Raw genomic sequence first — 18,540 nt, forward strand, 5'->3', positions numbered from 1 at the left:
CAGAAGCATGTGTGTGTGTGTGTGTGTGTGTGTGTGTGTGTGTGTGTGTGTGTGTGTGTGTGTGTGTGTGTGAGAGAAATTGTGAGTGTCTGTGTGTGTGTGTGTGTAGCTGAGGGTATGTGTGTGTGTGTGTGTAGCTGAGGGTGTGTATATGTGCTTGTGGTTGTGTTTTTGTGTTGTATGTAGAAATGAAGGTGTCTGTGTGTGTGGGGAGTGGGGATGGGGGGTGGGGGTAATCATCACAGACAATCTTTAAGCCTCTCGCGAAACATGAACTCTGCCAGGGCTCTTAAGAAATGATCCAGGTGAAACCGCGTCATTTTTCACCTACCCTTCCAATTTAACCTCTCAAGGTTTTCCCGATTATTCAGCGCAGAGGGAGGGCCTTTTGCGTCGCTCCCCTCTCATTGGGCGGAGGAGTTCATTAATCAGCTACCCTCAAGGCAATCAATACTGCATCTATCCATCTAGCCTGCCTGATAGGCCGTCTGAACCAAATCCCCTCACTCAGTGTGTCTCCTTATTCCAATGGGATACAGCTGAAGAAATGAACATGCTCACACACACACACAAACACACACACACACACACACACACACACACACACACACACAAACCAACACACACACACACACAATGTGGGCTAGTGCATGATGGGCGCTCAATGTCCCATACAGGCGTGCAGTTTCTGCTTAAGTGTAATAAATCTGATGAATAGCCCATTCAGTGGCCCCGACACTACAGCCGTGGTAAGCACATTTAATGACTTGCTTTCTTAATGCAGCAAGGATGGAGAGAGCAGCCTATTCTTAGCACTGTGGAGGATTCACATTGCTTTTCAGTGCTAATGGATGTCATGATGTTTCCTCTCTATTTCGGTACGTTCTAATGACTTCCATGTGAAAACAAGTGAATCCCTCATCTGATCCAATTAAGAGTTTGTTCACACCTTGACGTAGGACTTCTCGGTGTCCACCAGCTCCTGGATGACCTTGCGTAGCCGCTCGGTGGCGGACATGTGGCGAGGGCAGGGTCTCAGCAGGGTGGGCTCGGGGCCCGCCGCTTCCTTCTGGCCCTCCATCAGGCCTCCAGAGCCCTCCTGGAAGGAGTGGTACAGTGTGCACACTGTCTCCACACTCTGCACAGAGGGAGAGAGAGAGGGAGAGAGAGAGGGAGAGAGAGAGAGGAGAAAGGGAGAGAGAGAGAGAAAGAGGGAGAAAGAAAGTTAATTTAGGAGAAGGAGGGGGCAGTTAAGTCTGTCCATTTCGTGACAGCATGTTATTGAGTTACCAGGAATGCTCTTTTGAACACACATCTGTGGGCAGGAGGTTGAAAAATTATATTGAGTAAAGCACATGGCTGAGACGATCACCTCTGAGTGAGGGAGGGCGGGGGGTGGGGGTGTGAGGTGGGGAGGTGGGCGTTCTGAAAGCCCAAGAATAAGCCCCACTGCACATCTAAGGAAGAAAAAATAAATATCTCCAAATGCTGCCTTTTGTGGATTTTCAACCCCTCTGCAAGGGTATTTTTAGAGTGAAAGCGCTCATTATGTACACGGGCAAGATTGGCTGAGATGAACCGGAAAGAGCAGAAAAAGAATGAGAGAATGAAAGAGAAGAGAGGGAGAGAGGGATAGAGAAAGAAAGAGAGAGAGAGAGAGGGAGAGGGAGAAAGGACACAGTGCAGCTCTCCTCTCCTCTGCATGACAATGAGGTGGGGTGAGCCCAGCTGACTGCCCAGCCCATCAGGAGGCAGGAGGCTCTCTCCTTTAAAAGCAGTGTCCTTAACCGAGCACTAAACGCAGCACAGCTTGCCTTCTCCACCAGTCCCAGCTCCCAGTCTCCTCGCTCTGTCCCTGAGACTAAAGTCCCTTTGAAGGGGCCGCTGTCCTCTGGATGGGGCTGGATGAGACATGGGGGAAGGAGGAGGGGGGAGGAGGGGGATTTCTGCTGAGGGCGACAGGGAGGGCAAGAAACTCCACAGACTCTTGCTGGCTCAGAGCTAAGTGGTGGCAGATGAGCATCCCTCAGCAGGCGCGGGGATGGTGGACCTTGGTAATTGTGGCCCAGACGCATTTCTTATCGGAATGTGTGCGTGTCTGAGTGGGCTCAGTGCTATGAAACATACTAAAAGACGTAAACACCCAATCATAAAGGGTTTTGGTGAGAGATCAGATCAGATCTATCTCTCTCTCTCTACACACATACAGACACACACAGATAGAGATACACACATACACACAGACACACAAAGGTACACACACACACGCATACCCCGACCAAAGAGGGGACCAGTCTGCAGTCCCAAGGTGGACTATGCTACATGCACACATGGCCTCACAGGGGAGCACAAAGTGCAGTGGAGTGCTCAAGGAGAGCGCTGGTCTCATGCAGGGCCCACGGCCGCCTTCAGAGAACAGGTTTGCTAATTACGGCGAGTCCTCCGAGACAGACCGGGGAAGCTTCAAAGCTAATCAGTGAAGTGGAACAAGAGCTGCCCATACAGATCCCTCCTCCTGGTGAGGACACCCAGGGAAGTAGCCTGCACAGTCGAAAGTGGTCCTGTTCAGAAAAACGGACCACCACTGTTACTGCTGGAGTTGACAGAAACTCCCGGGCACTACCGGGCTGTCACATTAGGAATGCATATATTCCACCAGCACTAATGTTGTGGACATGAAACATACTTTGCGGTCTGTTGGCAGGCAAGCAGCACACGCACATGTGTCCTTTCTATCACAATCATCGGAAAAACTACATGCAAGCCTCGTCGTTTAATGGTACTGTGCTCACTTCCGTATGTACTCCGAAATCCCCCCAGTGACACATCAGAGCACACTCAAATGTGCACACACATCTGCACACACATGCATACAGCAGAAACGTGTATTAAACAAAGTGTATATATATGTACAGGTTCACACACACACATACACATACACACACATACACACAAACACACACACGCACGCAAACAACATATGTATGTGCACACACATCTGCACACACATGCATAAAGCAGAAACGTGTATTAAACAATGTATGGGTATGTACAGTCTTACACACACACACACACACACGCAAATAACATGTGTATGTGTGCACACATATCTGCACACACATGCACATGCATAAAGCAGAAACGTGTATTAAACAAAGTGTGTATTTATACAGGTACACACATATGTTGTTGGTGGGCCGTAATATACACACACACACACACAGACAACATGTGTATTAACATAATCCAATCGTTGAAGGTATGGTGGAAAGCGATTAAACGATAGCTGGTGCAGACACTAATCGATGGAGGAGAGGTGAGCCGATCTATCTCTATATCTTTCCCATCTCTCCTCTCCCACTGATCGCAGTAATTGTGCCGAGCGCTAGCCCGCAGTTTGCTTTTGCTGCAGTCACCGGGGGGCTGAGGGGAACTCTGCAGGTCGGCTCTACCTATCACAGCGGTTAGCACAAACACCTGGACTAGCCCATGCTCTGGCTTTGTTTACTGCAGCGATGCACCTACAAAACCCAATCCACACAAGCCCCGACAAGCCCAATCCAAGAGGTTCAAACGACAAGAACTGAACAAAGTCAGTTTTTTTTTTTTTGTAACGATACACACCGAAGCCACCACGCCAAGCCACCATGCGTGGCACGTGACAGATGACCCAGTTATCTAATTACGGGATGAGAATTGGGAGCCTGTGGAGGGAGTCAGAGGGAGGGTAGGGTGGGAAAAAATGAAAATGGAAGAAAATGACAAGCGATGTTGACAGGTCTGGGTTCAGCCCTCCTCCTCCTCCTCCTCCTCCTCCTCTCCTTCCTCTGCTGGCGTGCACTTGACAGCTCCAGCGATGATGCTCCGTGGTTGTCAAAGCTCTGCTCCGCACCCGTTTTTGAGCAGCCCCAACACTGTGCCACACCGCACAGAGAGAGAGAAAAAAATATCCTGACTCTACCTCCTTCCATCAACCGGGCGCCGTACAGTCAGTCCCCAGCCACTCCAGAGCGCCGACCCCTGACCCCTCTGCCCTCGTCTCGTTTGGGATCCGACACATCAGCGGCCCCGACGGGCCTCTCCCCCGCCCCCCCCTTCTGTCCGTCCAGCCTGCCCAGGGCACTTACCATGAAGAGTAGCCGGTACAGGAGCCTCCACGCAGCCGTGGCCTGGCGCTGGGTGCGGCGGGCCAGAGAGCAGCCCTTCTTGCGGAGCCGACCTGGCCGTGAGGCTGGCATGGTGGCTGGGTGGCGGTCAGGCTGGGGCTTTGCTTTTTCAGCTGGTCCTTTCCTCTGACTGGCTCTCTGCCTCTATTTTGCTCTCTCTTTCTCTCTCTCTCTCTATCAATCTTTCACACACACACACACAGAGAGTTTGCCTCTTCACTGCCTCATGTTGAGCCTCCTCGCTGCCCTCTGCTCGTCAGTGTCCAGCCTCCTGCGGCAGGCCTCCCCGATCCCTGACAGCCGAGCGGCAAGCCTGTCCCTCCGGAGCCGAGGGGGGCTTTTGATGGGATCTAACGCATCGATTCGGAGGGCCCTGTTCTGTCCGCGTAGGCACAAGACAAAACTGCTGCCGCCCACCAAAATCTGCATATCTATCAGTGTGGACTGAAAGCACCCCTGCGCTGTGGAGGTGGGTGAGGGGTGAGGGGAGAGGTGGAGACACACACACACACACACACACACACACACACACACACACACACACACACACACACACACACACACACACACACACACACACACACACACACACACACACACCACCGTGCATTCCACCTCGCGTGACCCAGCGCAGCTTCCAGAGAGCATAATACAGAGGCCAGACAGCAGCACCACGGCGATGCCAAAGGCCCGGGCCCTTTCAATGCCTCCACACAATGACGACTCTTCTGGCTGGACCCACCCCGCTGTCATGAACAGGGCTCTGGGCTGAGCGACAGGGGCGCGATGAATGGGGGATTCACCACAACTGACTATGGATTAAAAACACAGAAAAGGGGAAAAAAAAGGGTCAGGGGACCGGACGGCAGCAGCCCAGCGTAACCTCTCACCGCTGCCGGCCTCGTCACGGAAATGAGCCGGAGCCGCCCGCATCCGCGGGGCTTCGTGAGTTCTTCAGGAAACCAGGGCGTCTCAGGCTCGACACGCTCTCTCACTAAGTCGGGCAGACCCCCCGTTTTTCCCTTTGAAATGCGAACACCACCTGAGGCGCCGGCTGATGTGTCACACTGCAGGCGACACAAAGGGATTTGGGTGCCTGGTGTTGGTGTTGGTAAACAGAGCTCCCTGAAGGTCACTGGATAACAGACACAGAGCCTCTTTCGGTCCAAAGCCAGGTCACCTGATCCCCAGCTTGCTGCACGGGGAGGGACGCTCTGCACACACACTAGCACCACACAGAGTGTGTGTGTGTGTGCAGGGAGATGTGATCGATCTTCCTCTCTATTAGATCAAAGCAGCTAGGCCCCCTCCCACAGCAATGAGGAACCTTCTGCAAGGCTACAAAAACATCCCGTGCACTGGTGACAGTGGCAGATTTATTTTTCATTTAACATTTATCAAGCCACTGCAGGTCACAAATGACATCTGTTACTGTGGCTCAGCAGAACCCTGAGGGTTGTCTGAAAAATTCAGACTATTTACAAACAAACAGTGAATCTGCATCTGCAGAACAGAACAATACTGCAGGAGACAAACAACTGTGATGAGATGTCAGGTCTGTGCCGCATCATGAGAATGAACCCATTAATCCAGTGCGGGTTGTTTTGTCTGCACCCTGATGGTGCCTCCTGTACTATGGCTGCGTATGAGAGCTGTTGTTTTCTGAATCCACACAGAGGAAAACAATATAACGGAGGTCACAGGAGGCGCTGTAGGAAACAGGGATTACCACCCCAACGTGTCTGCCAAGGGTGGACTGGATTATCCTTGGCCTGCTATTTATTTCCATGAGCAAGGTAATGTATAACCACCATCACACCTCCCCTCTCTCACACAAAAAAAAAACATTTGTCAAAAATGTCACACAGACTACTTTTTCCCCGACTTTGCACTTCACATCATTCACCAAGAAGAAAACTGACGGTTGAGGTAGCGTTTTTGAAAGGGGAGGGCAAGGCATCACTGCCACCGTTCTGCCGGGTGCAGTTGGGAGATGAAAACGCTCTGAAAATTCAAAATGAAAAAAGAAAAAAAAGTAATCGGCGCAAAGGGGTCTGTTGTCTCTAAGCACACACAAAAAAAGTATCAGTTGTAGCCGGGGGCCGCAGGTAAAATATGGCACGTCCCCCGAGTGCCCCTTGCCCATTCCTCACGAGAAAATATCCTGTCATGCAGTAGTAAAGCCCTGACAGGATGTGATTCATCCCGTAGGTTAGGGCTATTGTACTATGTTGCCATCTTCTTTTCAAAGCTCAATAAATAAAGACACTTGCACATAAATCAAACAGTGAGGCAAGCTGAGCCTCACTGGTTCTGCCCATTATACGCCGCGATGCTCATTTTAAACAAATATTATTCTTCCTCAGTCTCTGTGGAGTTTGGAGCCAATGTTTTAATAATGAAACCCTCTTCTATTAAAACCCATTCTGGAGTCCCCAGAGAGTGCAGGATCAGGCACTAGAACACACACAACACGACACAACTGCATTAGAATGCCGGCAACATCAATGCTGAGCTCAATATAATAACGCTGTGGCCAGTGGAGCAACCTTACAACACGATTACATTGCAGTGTTAGCTACTTGACTGAGATTGAACTCAATCGAACGAGCGAGACGAATGTGCGGCTATTCAGCGAGCAGCGCAAGAGCAGTGAGTTACCCAGACTACACAGGGAGAGTGCGGGAGTCAACGTTACCAGGAGGGTGGACGCTTCGGCCGCCTTCTCGCAGGCCACGCAGGCGGCCATGTCCTGGAGCAGGCAGGACAGCTTGCCCCGCAGGAGCCGGCAGAGGGTCAGCAGCGCCGAGCCCAGGAGGATGTCCTTCTCCTCGCCGAAGCACCCTGGCCAGAACCAGCACATGGCCAGCAGCGAGCACGCCGCGTCCGCTGGAGACTGCTCGTGGATGAAGAGCTCGATGAGGGCGGAGGGGTACACGCATGGTCCGGCGGTGGCGGCGGCGACAGTGGTGTCCAGCTCGGTTCGGTCGGCCATCGACGCCGACCCAGTCCCCATGAGCTGCCGTTCCGCCCCCCTCTAGCCCTCTTTAATTCTCGCGCTCTCTTCTGGGCCTCCGTTTCTCTCGTTAGTCTCGCTAGAGCAACACTGACCACACGCCCTGGCCACCCAAACATATAAGCCAGATTATTAGGCGGCTCATGACCATATGCTGACTGACGGGCTTAGACAACCAACTTCCCACCCACCACCCCTTCTGCTTCTAAGCAGGGGTCTTGGATAGTTATTTTACTAGGTTGTCAAATCCTCTTAAAACGTTTTGCTTGTTTATTGAGAGTAATTATTAATTACAAATAAATCATTACAAAAAAACATGGGAGACATCCATTTTATTAGTACAGTAGAGTAGTAGAATGCCCAGTGCAAGATCCAAAAAATGTGCAGCTAATTGAATCGTCTGATTCATCCAGTCAAAGACCATCCATTTTGTCTCATCATTGCTGTCATTCTTTGAAAAGGTGTAGCTCCTCAAAGGACTTATTGCTGCATTTGTGTACACGGTTGAAATACAGTTGGATACTTGCCTGGCACAGAAATCAGACAACACAACTAAAGCCTATTTGAATTTATGAGGAGTTGTTAAGTTTGGCAGGATGAACAAGCCTATAACAATTCTCTTAATGATATAATATTGGTCTAAATGAAAAGCTCAGTTCAATGGGCAACTTTTTCATCTTCTTGCATCACACAAGCTCTGTAAAACAGCCCTATCCCGAAAGACTTAATTTGTGAGCAGAGGAATTAGTGTACTATGATAACAGCCTAGGAAGTCTGCCTTTTTTGGGCTGCTTTTGGCCAGATTAGTGCAAACTCTTCTGTCCACTTAGTTAGGGATCATTTCCTCGCCCATCTGTTTATGACAAGGGGAAAAACAGGGCTTCCACCATTGCAGCAGGGGGCCCCTAATCGAGGGGTGGGGGGTGGGGATGGGGGCGGACACATTAGCTGGATAGGAATCCATAGAAAGAATGGGTTGCGACATCAACAGCAGCAGCACATTCTGTCCCCTATTTAGCTAGCGGTTTAAAATCATCTGCCTCTCAATGATTAAAAAGCCCCAAAAAATGCTGAATAAGATCACATTAACATCCCACAGTGAAGTAAAACAAAATATGCTATATTCTACTGCACTGTAGCACTAAACGAGCATATGTTGCCAGCCTCGAAATGTTTCAGCGTTCGGGGCGCTGCCGAGTGGGTCACGGATGATTAGCGAACAGATAGCTGGCGTGACAGATGAACCCCCGCCTCATATGGAGCCCCGTCCCCCTGCGAATCAGCCTCGTGGAGTGCTCCTGACAGAGGGCCATCCCCTTGAGGTGGGAGAGTGCCATTGCAAATGCCTGCGACTGTGCCAACCTCTGAACCCATTGTGCCAGGCTTTGGCAAATACCCCCCTATTAGATCGTCTCAGCCGGCCCTAACTATTCATCGCTTTTCAGCCGCGCGCAGAATACGCCTATTCAACGGGGTAATGGGAACAAATTGGGGAGAAGTAGACCAGGAAATTAAAGCGTGTCACTCTCCAGAACACAACGTGATTACACGCTGTGACGAGAGGCTTGAAAGGCGTGTTCCCCACCAGGCATACAGATATCTGTTACAGATAGCGCCATGCACCTATGATGAGAGATCAAATCTATTAGGGCTCATTGTTCTTTGTGTTGATGTTGTTATGGTTGCTGTGTTGTTATTTTCTGTGCTTGGGCTCGGAGGCACTGCAGAGAGAGGCTGGAAAACGGCAACATCTGTGATCATTATCGGCTCCACGCGTGTCTCGCGCTGCTGCCTACCATTCCTGAATATCAACACGACTTTGATGGAGACGAGCCGCAGTGGATCCTGCTGGATCAACACACCGAGGGGGCCTGCGATGGACTGACGGAGGAGTGAGGGCGGTGCGGGTGGTGCAGAGGGACTCGAGGCTCATCTCTGGGCAAACAGAGGGAATGGCAAACAAGCCTGTTCCTTCTAATCCACCTCCTCTCAGATCAAACGCCCACCAAAGAAGACACGGAAAAACCTTAAAGGCAAGCGGCAGCACTGCAAGGGTCCATGCTGTCGCACTGCTCATTGAGCTCACTTTACATACTGCCACAGCATACCTGCATATCTACGGTATAGACTGCGTCAAATAATTAACAGCTCACATTTATATGTACATGAATAATTGAGGGAGATGTGAACTGCAACGTCCATGTTGAACACATTCAATATGCTAAGTAATGTGCATTTCATTTCCACTGTACAAATGAAGCATGTGACACTAAAATTCTTAAGGAGATTTTATTAATGCTCTGCACATCAACATATTTGCTAATTAACTTGTATTCCAAACAAAGGATGTATTTCACCCATAATAAAGTCACAGCTTCAGTATGTTTTAATTTACATTATTTACTCATTAAAAACTGTGACAAGGACTTTGCAATGTGACGCCCAAACATAAATCAGCTATTTTAATTAATCCATTAACACATCAAAAGCAGCCTCTACACAAACTGTGCTGAAGAGAGACTGAAGAAATGAGACAAGGCAATCACAAGGCACAGATGGGATAGGCAGCTCATACTCACTGTGAAGGACTCAGACGTGCACAGACGTGAAGGAGACCAACAGAGGCATCTAGAACCCTTTTCTGTGTTAGCCAAAAACTGTATTAAATGATTTAAACACATACGAGGCACTAACACTATAAAGGCACAAGGGAAATCTCATCTGAAGTCGGTGAGTGTCGGCGACCTGTGTCGTCTTGAGCGTGCACTTGCAACAAAAAAGAGGAGAGCTCTTGCTTTTCAGACTCTAATTCTATTACGCTGTGGAGCGGGCCTTCTATCGGAGGCGTGCGAGTGCACTGGAGCCAGCCAGTCTGGCTTAGTGGAGGACAAGGACAGAAGGGGGAAAGCTCCTGTGCAGCTTTCCAATGTGGCGACCGTCAGCCGGAACATCAGCCAGGTTTTATTTGGCAGCGCGGCAGCCACCACGGCTGTGCCACGAGTGCCAGCGCGCCGCCCGAGGGGGAGTGGGGGGGGGTGGAGAGGTTGTGCGCAGCGCGGTGCCCGGGAATGCGTGCCCCTCTGGGAGGACCGCGTGCCCTCGCTCGGAGGTGGTAATAAGCAGCCTCGGCGAGGCTTCAAGGGGTGGACGGGGAAGGGTAATGACCATGTAGCGGAGATAATGAAAAATCGCAAGCCCCATCTTTGACGCCGCAGCTGGCCTCAGCATGCCAAGCGCACATGACTGTGTTTACCGATCAGGGCAGCTCAACTCAAACAGAAGAAGAAGCTCCCCTATGGCCCCCCCGTTTCCTGCAATTCCTACATTTCCCAGGTACTCTAGGTGTCCATTCACACAAATGAAAGCAAGGCATGTTCCATGGGGAATAAAATGGCAACCAGACAAGACCAGCCCTCTGGAGTCCTGATAATTACCCTGTAACCTATGGCCAGCCCACTTTCACACAACCAACAGCTTGTTTACATTACACGTTAACACAAGCTCATTTGGACCGAATTCCCATGGCATTGTGGTTGGGAGGCAAGCTGAAAAGGATTAAGACCATAATGTTCGCTGCCAGCCTTTGGCCATCACCCTGTCTCCTGGCAGGTAGTCTGCACACCAGACTCCATGGCTCGGATTAACAGGGCCAGGCTACACCACGCACGTAACTGAAGCGTTCCGTTCACAGACTGAGCGAATGCTGCAACAATTCGACCTCTACCACAATCAATGTCACTGGCTACACCAGACGTGATAGTGACGCGTATATTCAAAAGAGTTTGAAGATGCCTTCCAAAACTGATCTTACGGCCGGCGAACGGTACGGAGCGCTTCAGCTGTGCACCCGGTGTAGTCCGGCTACTACTCGCGAGTTAGACCAGCTGCTGGGACTCTTACCTTGCTGTGCTGTACTGGCTGGTGACTGCGTCGCCGATGGTGCAGACCATTCTCCAGACTGGGCTCTAGCAGCGTGCCGGGGCCCTCCTGCACCGTGGACACATCTGAGGAGGGAGGGAGAGAGGGAGAGAGAGAGAGAGAGAGAGTTAGTGTTAGAGCTAATGTTACTCCAAATATAGAGTTAAAGTTAGAGCTAGTGTTACTCCACGTATTTCCCAAATCCTTCCTCACAAGACCACCATGCAATGTCAGATTTAGGTCTCACTTGAATCAGCTCTATTTCAGAGAGGCCCAAAGTCATGATAATCATAATAAGCTACAGAACAGGCACAGCGTGCTACTGACAGAGAAAAGATACACAATTCTCTGGGTGTCTTAGGAAATTGTTCACTACATGACTTGTCAAAATATTGCACAACACCAGTAACGTTTTACCAGTCATATTAGAAGACAGAGTCGCTCAAAAGCGGCGGAGGGGATGTTTTGTGAAGTGAACTCCGTGGGGTTTGTGCCTCTGCAGTAGCATGGTGTGGCATGTAAAAAAATGGTGCAGTGTGCCGCTCCCCCCCCCCCGCCATAAATCCTGAACAGAGGAAACCCACCACGGGGGAAGCCACACAAATCACAGCCTCGCTCGCCAACTCCCACCTGCATGCACAGGGACGCGGAATCAACCTACACAGACGGGCGGTGGCCATACAGTATTGTCTGCACACCATGCTAGGAGAAATGCAGTAAGCCAGAGAGAATGCCAGGGTAAACACTGGCTGCACCGTGGGCTGCTTCTGCAGTTAATATCGTCTCCCCCACAATGTTTCTAAATTCCAGTGTGGGTAGAACTGTGATGCTCTGGTGGAGGACTTGTTCTATTTGTCAACCAATATGAATTTTTGTCATTTTCCAAAAAATTGCTTTCTGAAAAACAGCCCTTAAAGAGTGGGAGGGAAAGATGGGGAAAGAGAGAGAGAGAAAGAGAGAGAGAGAGAGAGAGAGAGAGAGAGAGAGAGAGAACAATCTGGTCTTATCATGCACCTGACTGAACTGGACTAAGAACAGATTTGATTAGACTAACTGGTGAGCATGCTGTAGATGTTCAAAGCCAAGGGAAAGCAGCAAAACAAATTCACTACCGTAGACACAGACGATTTTTTAATCTATTTCATTAATTCACTTAGGCAGCATTATGGGAGCCATGCAGGAAAGCAGGGAAAGGCTGAAAAACTAACTGCCAGCAAATCATGCTCCCTATTCAATTTCTGCCGTGAGTGCTAAACTCCTCTCAAACTGTTTGAAGCTTTAGGGAGACCATAGTTTCATTACAACGCTGGGATTGGATCAGAGATGTAAGTTAATTATTTGGCACAGATGCTGACGCATTTCCCCACTTAGTCTGACTTCTGAGTTTTTCAATATAACCTCATTGAAATACAAAAGTAGAGCAATGCAAAGAGAATGTGAAAGAAAAGGAACAGTGAGTAGGATAGCAATACAAACAGTATACAGATAGACAGACAGACAAATACTTTAGATAGATAAGAGAGAAAGAGAGAGACAGAGAGCAACAGAGAGAGAGAGAGAGAACAACCAAAGACAGAGCTGTTAACACAAATTTTGACGTTTCAGCTGAAAAAGACCTCAAAGTTCAAGCACTGTTGAGAAGGGGGACTATAAATAGAACGCGGCCCCTCAGGAGTCTCTTTTGGAACACATCACACAATGTTTTGCAGCTAAAGTGAGCCCGCAGCAGGAGTGATTTCATTAGCTGAAGCTGCGGTGTGCCAGGCGGGCATCCGCCAGGAGCCGGGGCCTGCCAGTGCCTGGGATCAGCGGGGCTCGCGCCCCTGACCAGAGCAGCTGACACAGCTCGCCCTCTACAGGCACATGCGGGGAACTACCACTGCTGAGGCAAAAAAAAATAAGGATGCTGCTGCAGCAGAGCCACTGGACACACAGCTGCTCACTGCACACATCCGGTGTATGCAAGGCCAGTGTACACAGGCACCCAACAGTACAGCCGAGCCTGCTGATCAGGAAAACAGAGAAGAGGGAAAAGTGCTGTCGCAAAAAAAGCTATGTTTGCAGTATTTTAACATCAAGCTGTAATAACGTTACTAAGCTACAGTGCTTATTTAGAATGAAACTCCTAACAAACTGTCAAATTCATTTGGCAGAGCATAAGCTGCTGCTAATAGTGCTCTGAAGTGTTACACAAAGTAGCAAAGTAGCAGATTCCTGTGCTATAACTGCCTGTGGAGGGTTAGCACTGTGGTGCTGACATGCTTCCTATCTTGGCCAGCGGTCAACCCTATTAGACCACGTGTGCCTGAGCAACTGGGTTCAGACACTGAAGCTTTTTTTTTAATGTCTCCTTTTCTACGTACCCTGTTGTTTTGACATTCAATCTACAGTCTCCTGTGTTTTCTTACAAAAATGGCCCACAATTAGTCGCTGTCTGACTCACACATCATGCCTCCCACAACCTGTTTTCAGACTCGCCGTTGTCATACAGATAGCACAACTTGGAAGTAGGTGGGAAGGAAAATTAACCTTACATGTAAATTATGTAAATTATTTGCTATGATTTGAAAAAGAAAAGTTTAGCACAAATGTTTTATACCAGTTATTGCATTTACATTAATCTTAAATCAGAAATACTTCTCAGTCACACACATACAAAATGTGTGTGACTGTGTGAAATAGATTAATATTATTTATATCATATTTAATAAAATATATAATATATATTTTTAAAACATTCCTAATAGTAGTGCTGGATACAATACTGAACCACTTACATACATGCCATTCCTACCTTCTAGTTGTCAGCAACAGAGTTCTTTTCATGTAATACATTCAAGTCTCTCTGCAGTTATGCTACAACAAGCTATATGAGCCACTATTAACAACTGAACTTAACTAGTCTTTGTGTGCTATGATACTACCTGCTGGGTAAGCTATTGCTGTAGGGGTATATGCCTCAATTTACATGTTCGAAAAAAAATGTAAGTTCCTCAAAATACACATGCAAAGTTCCCTCCCATTACTGTATGCTGGTGGTGAGGAAGCAGATCAGTGGGGTTGCAAACAGTCACCACATAGCTTCGCTAGAAGTTGTCCGTGGCTGTGACCAGAACCACTGTCTGTTAAAAAAAAAACATTTATGCATGCACTTACACGGATATACAGTAAGCAATTTTTGTGAGGATTCTGAACCATAGGCAGTAAAGTTTCCTATTGTTTTAACCTTTAGAGACACGCTTACAGTTCACACAAACCAGTGTGTGACCGTGGCTCTTACAGTACATAGCTGCGTCTAGTGTGAGGGCTAGGCCAAGCATGCACAGCCACACACACCCTCACACACACCCTCACACACACACACTCTGTCAACTCGAATGGTGTGATACAGCTTACGATGAGTAGTAGCGTTTCTGAAGAAGAGTGTGACTTTCACACACTGAGCCATCTGTCCCCAATTCCAGTTAGCGTCAACCTCAAAATGAGTGCAAAGCTCCTCATTTATCTGCGGTGTATGAGAAAACCGGCCTTAATGAGGCAAAACGTCCTTTCTGCGGAATGGGATGTGTGCACCCACACACGTTGGCACTCGATGCCATGGTAATTGAGTAAGCTGCTAATCTGCTGCGCCGATCCACCTGATTTCTCATTTGGATGCGTTGACGTCAAGACCCTGAGTTGATTATGTGATGGCTGTTGATGGGAGTTTGTTTGTGTGTGTGTGTGTGGTGGGGGTGTGAGGGAGGCGAAGGGTGAAGAGGAGCTGTGTGCTTTGTGCTGTCTGACCTGTGGAGGACTTGGCTCTGGGAGGTTTCTGCAGGGTGTTCTGAGCGTGGGAGGGGTTAAGTGAGAGGGTGGTTTCATCGGGGAAGCGTTTGTGGGACGGGGGGTCACGCCGCAGGGTGAGCTGCAACGTGTGCTCGGCAAAGAGCTTCTGGATCAGACTCAGGTCCAGGGACGACACCGCGCGACCATTCAGGACCAGGATCTCATCTCCAGGCCTCAGGCCTGAGAAAAAGCACAAAGGTGCAACAAAGTAAGCAGAAGTGAATGTTAACTGAGGATTTCAGTCAGTGGCTGAGAATGACCTCCAATTGGTTTATAGTGAAAGCAAAACAAGGACATCCGTGAAACACTACCTTCACCAAAGGCTAGTCCATCAGGGAGCACCTCACTGACAAAGATTCGGCTCTTGCTGAGGACGTCGACATGCCCAGTCACTGCAAAACCTACATGGGGCACCAAACAAAGAACATCAGCTGAGTTCGCACACAACTCGAAAGTGACCCCTTAACACTAGAACTACCAATCGTTGGAATTTAAACTCGAATATTCACCAGCAGAACTATTTTTATTTTATAAGTATTTTTTTTATATATAAGTCATTTTTTGAAAAAAAAATAAAAACAAGAATTTAGCCGTCAGTTTAGACCCGTCACAGCCGTTCTAGTGAAACAAATGTCAAAACAGGACCCCCGCCCCCTTGCTAATGCTAGAGCGCCAAAGGGGACTCACCATAGTCTGCCGTGCTGCTGGGTCTAGTCATGTGCAGAGTGAATACATTCAGCGGACAGACCTCCAACTCCTCGTACACCTGTAACAGACAATAACATTCACTCGGACCTGCTCTTAAGAGTCAGTGGAGCCACATGTCCACTTCAGGTCATACAATCTTCCTGTCACTTCACAGTCTAATCACTAAATCAGGTTACACGTCTGCAACAAAGAATAAGCCATACACCAAAGAGTGTTCCATACCAGGTCCTGCAGCAGCTCGTCTGGTTCGGGCACACACACCTCCACACACTGCCCCACGCACCTCCGCAGTCGCAGGAAGTGCAGGCTGGGCTCCAAGTGCTTGGCCTGTGGCAGTGAGAAATATGTCAGCGCTGTGCCAGTGTGATAGATCAACAAGAGTGATCTTAGCCTGCTCAGAGATCATCGTCTGTTCAGGGCTAGTTGACTCAGGAAGTGACAGAGGAAGTTTTTCATTCTACTTAATGCAAGTGCTCTGACAAAGACCAGGTCAGGGCAGTGACCAACACACCAGAGAGGTGAGGTGTGTGTGTGTGTGTGTGTGTGAGCTGTACAGCTCAAAGTGTGAAAGATGGCTGGAAACTTCACACTTCACACCGCGTCACAAGTGCAACACAATCCACACAAACACCAGGACATGGCAAGTGACAGAGAGAGCACCTGTGTGTCATCTATTCTAGCAATTCACACTTTATGAGCCGCTATATTAAAGTGTTGGACAACGCCTCAGACCAGGCAAGGTTCAAGCGTGCCATGTGCCTGACATCCACATAGCAACAGACATTCATCCAAATAGCAACACACATAAAATGCTTTTAGTGGGGAAAAGGCCTTATTAGACCTGTGATTAGCACATCAAATTTCAACAGTACATCTTTGCATTGGAGAGGGATAAGCTAAAAAATATATTTCAGTTCATAAATGTATTTTTGTTAAGTTTCCCTTGTCCTTTTCTTCTTGCTCCAAATCCAAAGTGTGTGTGGATGGGTTGACTGGCCCTAATCTGTCCCCTGCTAAATCTGCACCCACGAGACTGGAAACAGTCGATCGCTCAAACCACAAATCATGCACTAATTCTGTCGTTTTCATTCTCTCTCTCCAGTCTAGCCAGAGAGATGGCAGGGATTTGTCATTTCCTTCTGCCTCCGTGATCCATATTCTCCTTAGAGCCACCAGCCTGCGGCTCCCACCCACACAGGCACCATCTCTCAGCTGGGCAGGAAGGTCACTCAGGCACAATCACTTTTATTACGCCCACTTCCAGTACCTTGCAGGCCAAAGAGAGGGCGTCCGCCACCATGTGATCTTGTCTCAAAGGCAGCGTGACCGCCTGGTTGTCCGGCATGTAAACACAGGACTGGCTTTCACCGCCGTCATTCCAGTGGCCGCCTTCAGGTGGTGCTATGGAGTAGAGGTTTGCCAGGCTGTCCAGTCTCTACAGCCAGGCAAACGAGGGAGTGAGGGACAGAAAGAGAAAGAGAGAGGAAATGGAGAGAAAGAGAGAAAAGGGGAGAGAACATATAAATCAAAAATCAATATGCTTCCATTAGGCCAATGTAAAAATTGGCAATGCCTCAATCTGCAAAGCGAGTTGTGGCCCAACAGGCCACTGGGAAATTATTTGACAAGGTGGGCCATGTCGTTTCATCGTATGGTGATTATAATGATGGTGTAGTGGGTAATGATTGTATGGAAATTGGCAGTGCTGCTCGCACATTCTCAGCTCTGTGGAACATCTGCACAGATGCCGTTTTTCATCATCATAACTGGCACTGGCACCCAGTCTCATACGCACTGGTATTTATAGATTCAACACACACATGACTTATAAAGACATCAAGCAGTAGGCTGATCTTTGTTGCATGACTTCAACTGTCAGGCATTCTTCTTTGTCTAGTCAGTATGTTTGTTGGTGATGAGAACATACCACTGAGTGTCAGTTACAAGCTTGCATATGACTATATAAGCATTTCAAAAAGTACATTTACTCCGTATGTAACCCATGGCTAAAAATGAAGAATTTTCAACAGACTCTAAGTAAATAATTTTTTTTTTTTTTTTCCATGTAGTCAATATAAACACCAAACACCTCCCATATATTAAGCTGTTGCTAAGGGCTGAGTGGTGTATGGAGACTGAGAGTCTTTCATACAGTCATGAATGTTTGTTAACAAACACTTGCTATTGCTTTCTCCAGAAATAAAAAATAACACATCACTTTGACCACATTTTATGGGAAATTGGCACACTGAAAATAAAAATAAACAATCTGACTTCACCTTCACGCCCATTTGGGAAGAATTACCAGTAGAAAATAAGGCACCAAAACAGAGCTCTGTATTGTTCCAGCCCAAGTGAGACAGCGGTGTTTTTGGACGTTAGCGGACAGAGAGTGCTCTCTCCTAGCACTCCTGTCCATAGTGTGGGCACTCACCACGGGCCCTGAGCTCATGGTGATTCTTTGGGGAGGAAAAACAACATTTTCCAGGGGGGCGGACGGTTGCATAACTGCATCACCGTCTGTCCAGACATGATGGTGTGAGAGGAGAGGAAAGGGGGTGGAGGGGAGTGGGGGTCTGTAGCCACTGGTGACCAGTCTGCCTCTTTCTCTCTCTCCCCACTTTTTCAGCTGCTGAGTAACTGTGTACTCATTCATTCAGACACGGCAACGAAGCGGCAAGTGCTCGGTCAACTTTCCACATGCGCAGCCAAGGTTGTCCACAGACCAATGCCCTCTGTGTGCAAGGATGTGTGTGTGTGTGTGTGTGTGTGTGTGTGTGTGAGTCTTAGCCTTTTCTTTTGTACAGTTAAGTGCACGTGTGTATGTGTGTGTGTGTGTGTGTGTGTGTGTGTGTGTCTCAGCCTACTCTTTTGTACAGTTAAGTGCATGTGTGTATGTGTATG

At 48.6% G+C, this 18,540-nt stretch overlaps 2 protein-coding genes across 6 annotated transcripts in view; one reads left to right on the forward strand and one right to left on the reverse strand.

The window, feature by feature from the left end:
- Positions 1–9,490, forward strand: part of tfb1m (transcription factor B1, mitochondrial) — a 43,788-nt gene extending 34,298 nt beyond the window's left edge. Inside the window, exons 8-9 of one of the 2 annotated variants that reach the window (XM_048227888.1) lie at positions 5,843–5,962; positions 8,910–9,490. In XM_048227888.1, the coding sequence (XP_048083845.1) occupies positions 5,843–5,957 (115 nt within the window). In that variant the 3' untranslated portion in view covers positions 5,958–5,962; positions 8,910–9,490. Of the gene's footprint in view, positions 1–5,842; positions 5,963–8,909 lie in introns of those variants that run through there. The other variant, XR_007191831.1, reaches the window with a different exon arrangement.
- Positions 1–18,540, reverse strand: part of tiam2a (TIAM Rac1 associated GEF 2a) — a 76,480-nt gene that overhangs the window by 8,428 nt on the left and 49,512 nt on the right. For all 4 annotated transcript variants that reach the window (XM_048227882.1, XM_048227883.1, XM_048227885.1 and 1 more), the window contains exons 10-16: positions 16,904–17,071; positions 15,859–15,963; positions 15,616–15,694; positions 15,240–15,329; positions 14,887–15,108; positions 11,083–11,186; positions 950–1,138 (exon numbers count right to left, since the gene is read on the reverse strand). In XM_048227882.1, coding sequence (XP_048083839.1) covers positions 950–1,138; positions 11,083–11,186; positions 14,887–15,108; positions 15,240–15,329; positions 15,616–15,694; positions 15,859–15,963; positions 16,904–17,071 — 957 coding nt within the window. The remainder of the gene's footprint in view (positions 1–949; positions 1,139–11,082; positions 11,187–14,886; positions 15,109–15,239; positions 15,330–15,615; positions 15,695–15,858; positions 15,964–16,903; positions 17,072–18,540) is intronic.

Source organism: Alosa alosa, chromosome 19 (genome assembly GCF_017589495.1).
Source record: "Alosa alosa isolate M-15738 ecotype Scorff River chromosome 19, AALO_Geno_1.1, whole genome shotgun sequence".
NCBI lineage: Eukaryota > Metazoa > Chordata > Actinopteri > Clupeiformes > Clupeidae > Alosa > Alosa alosa.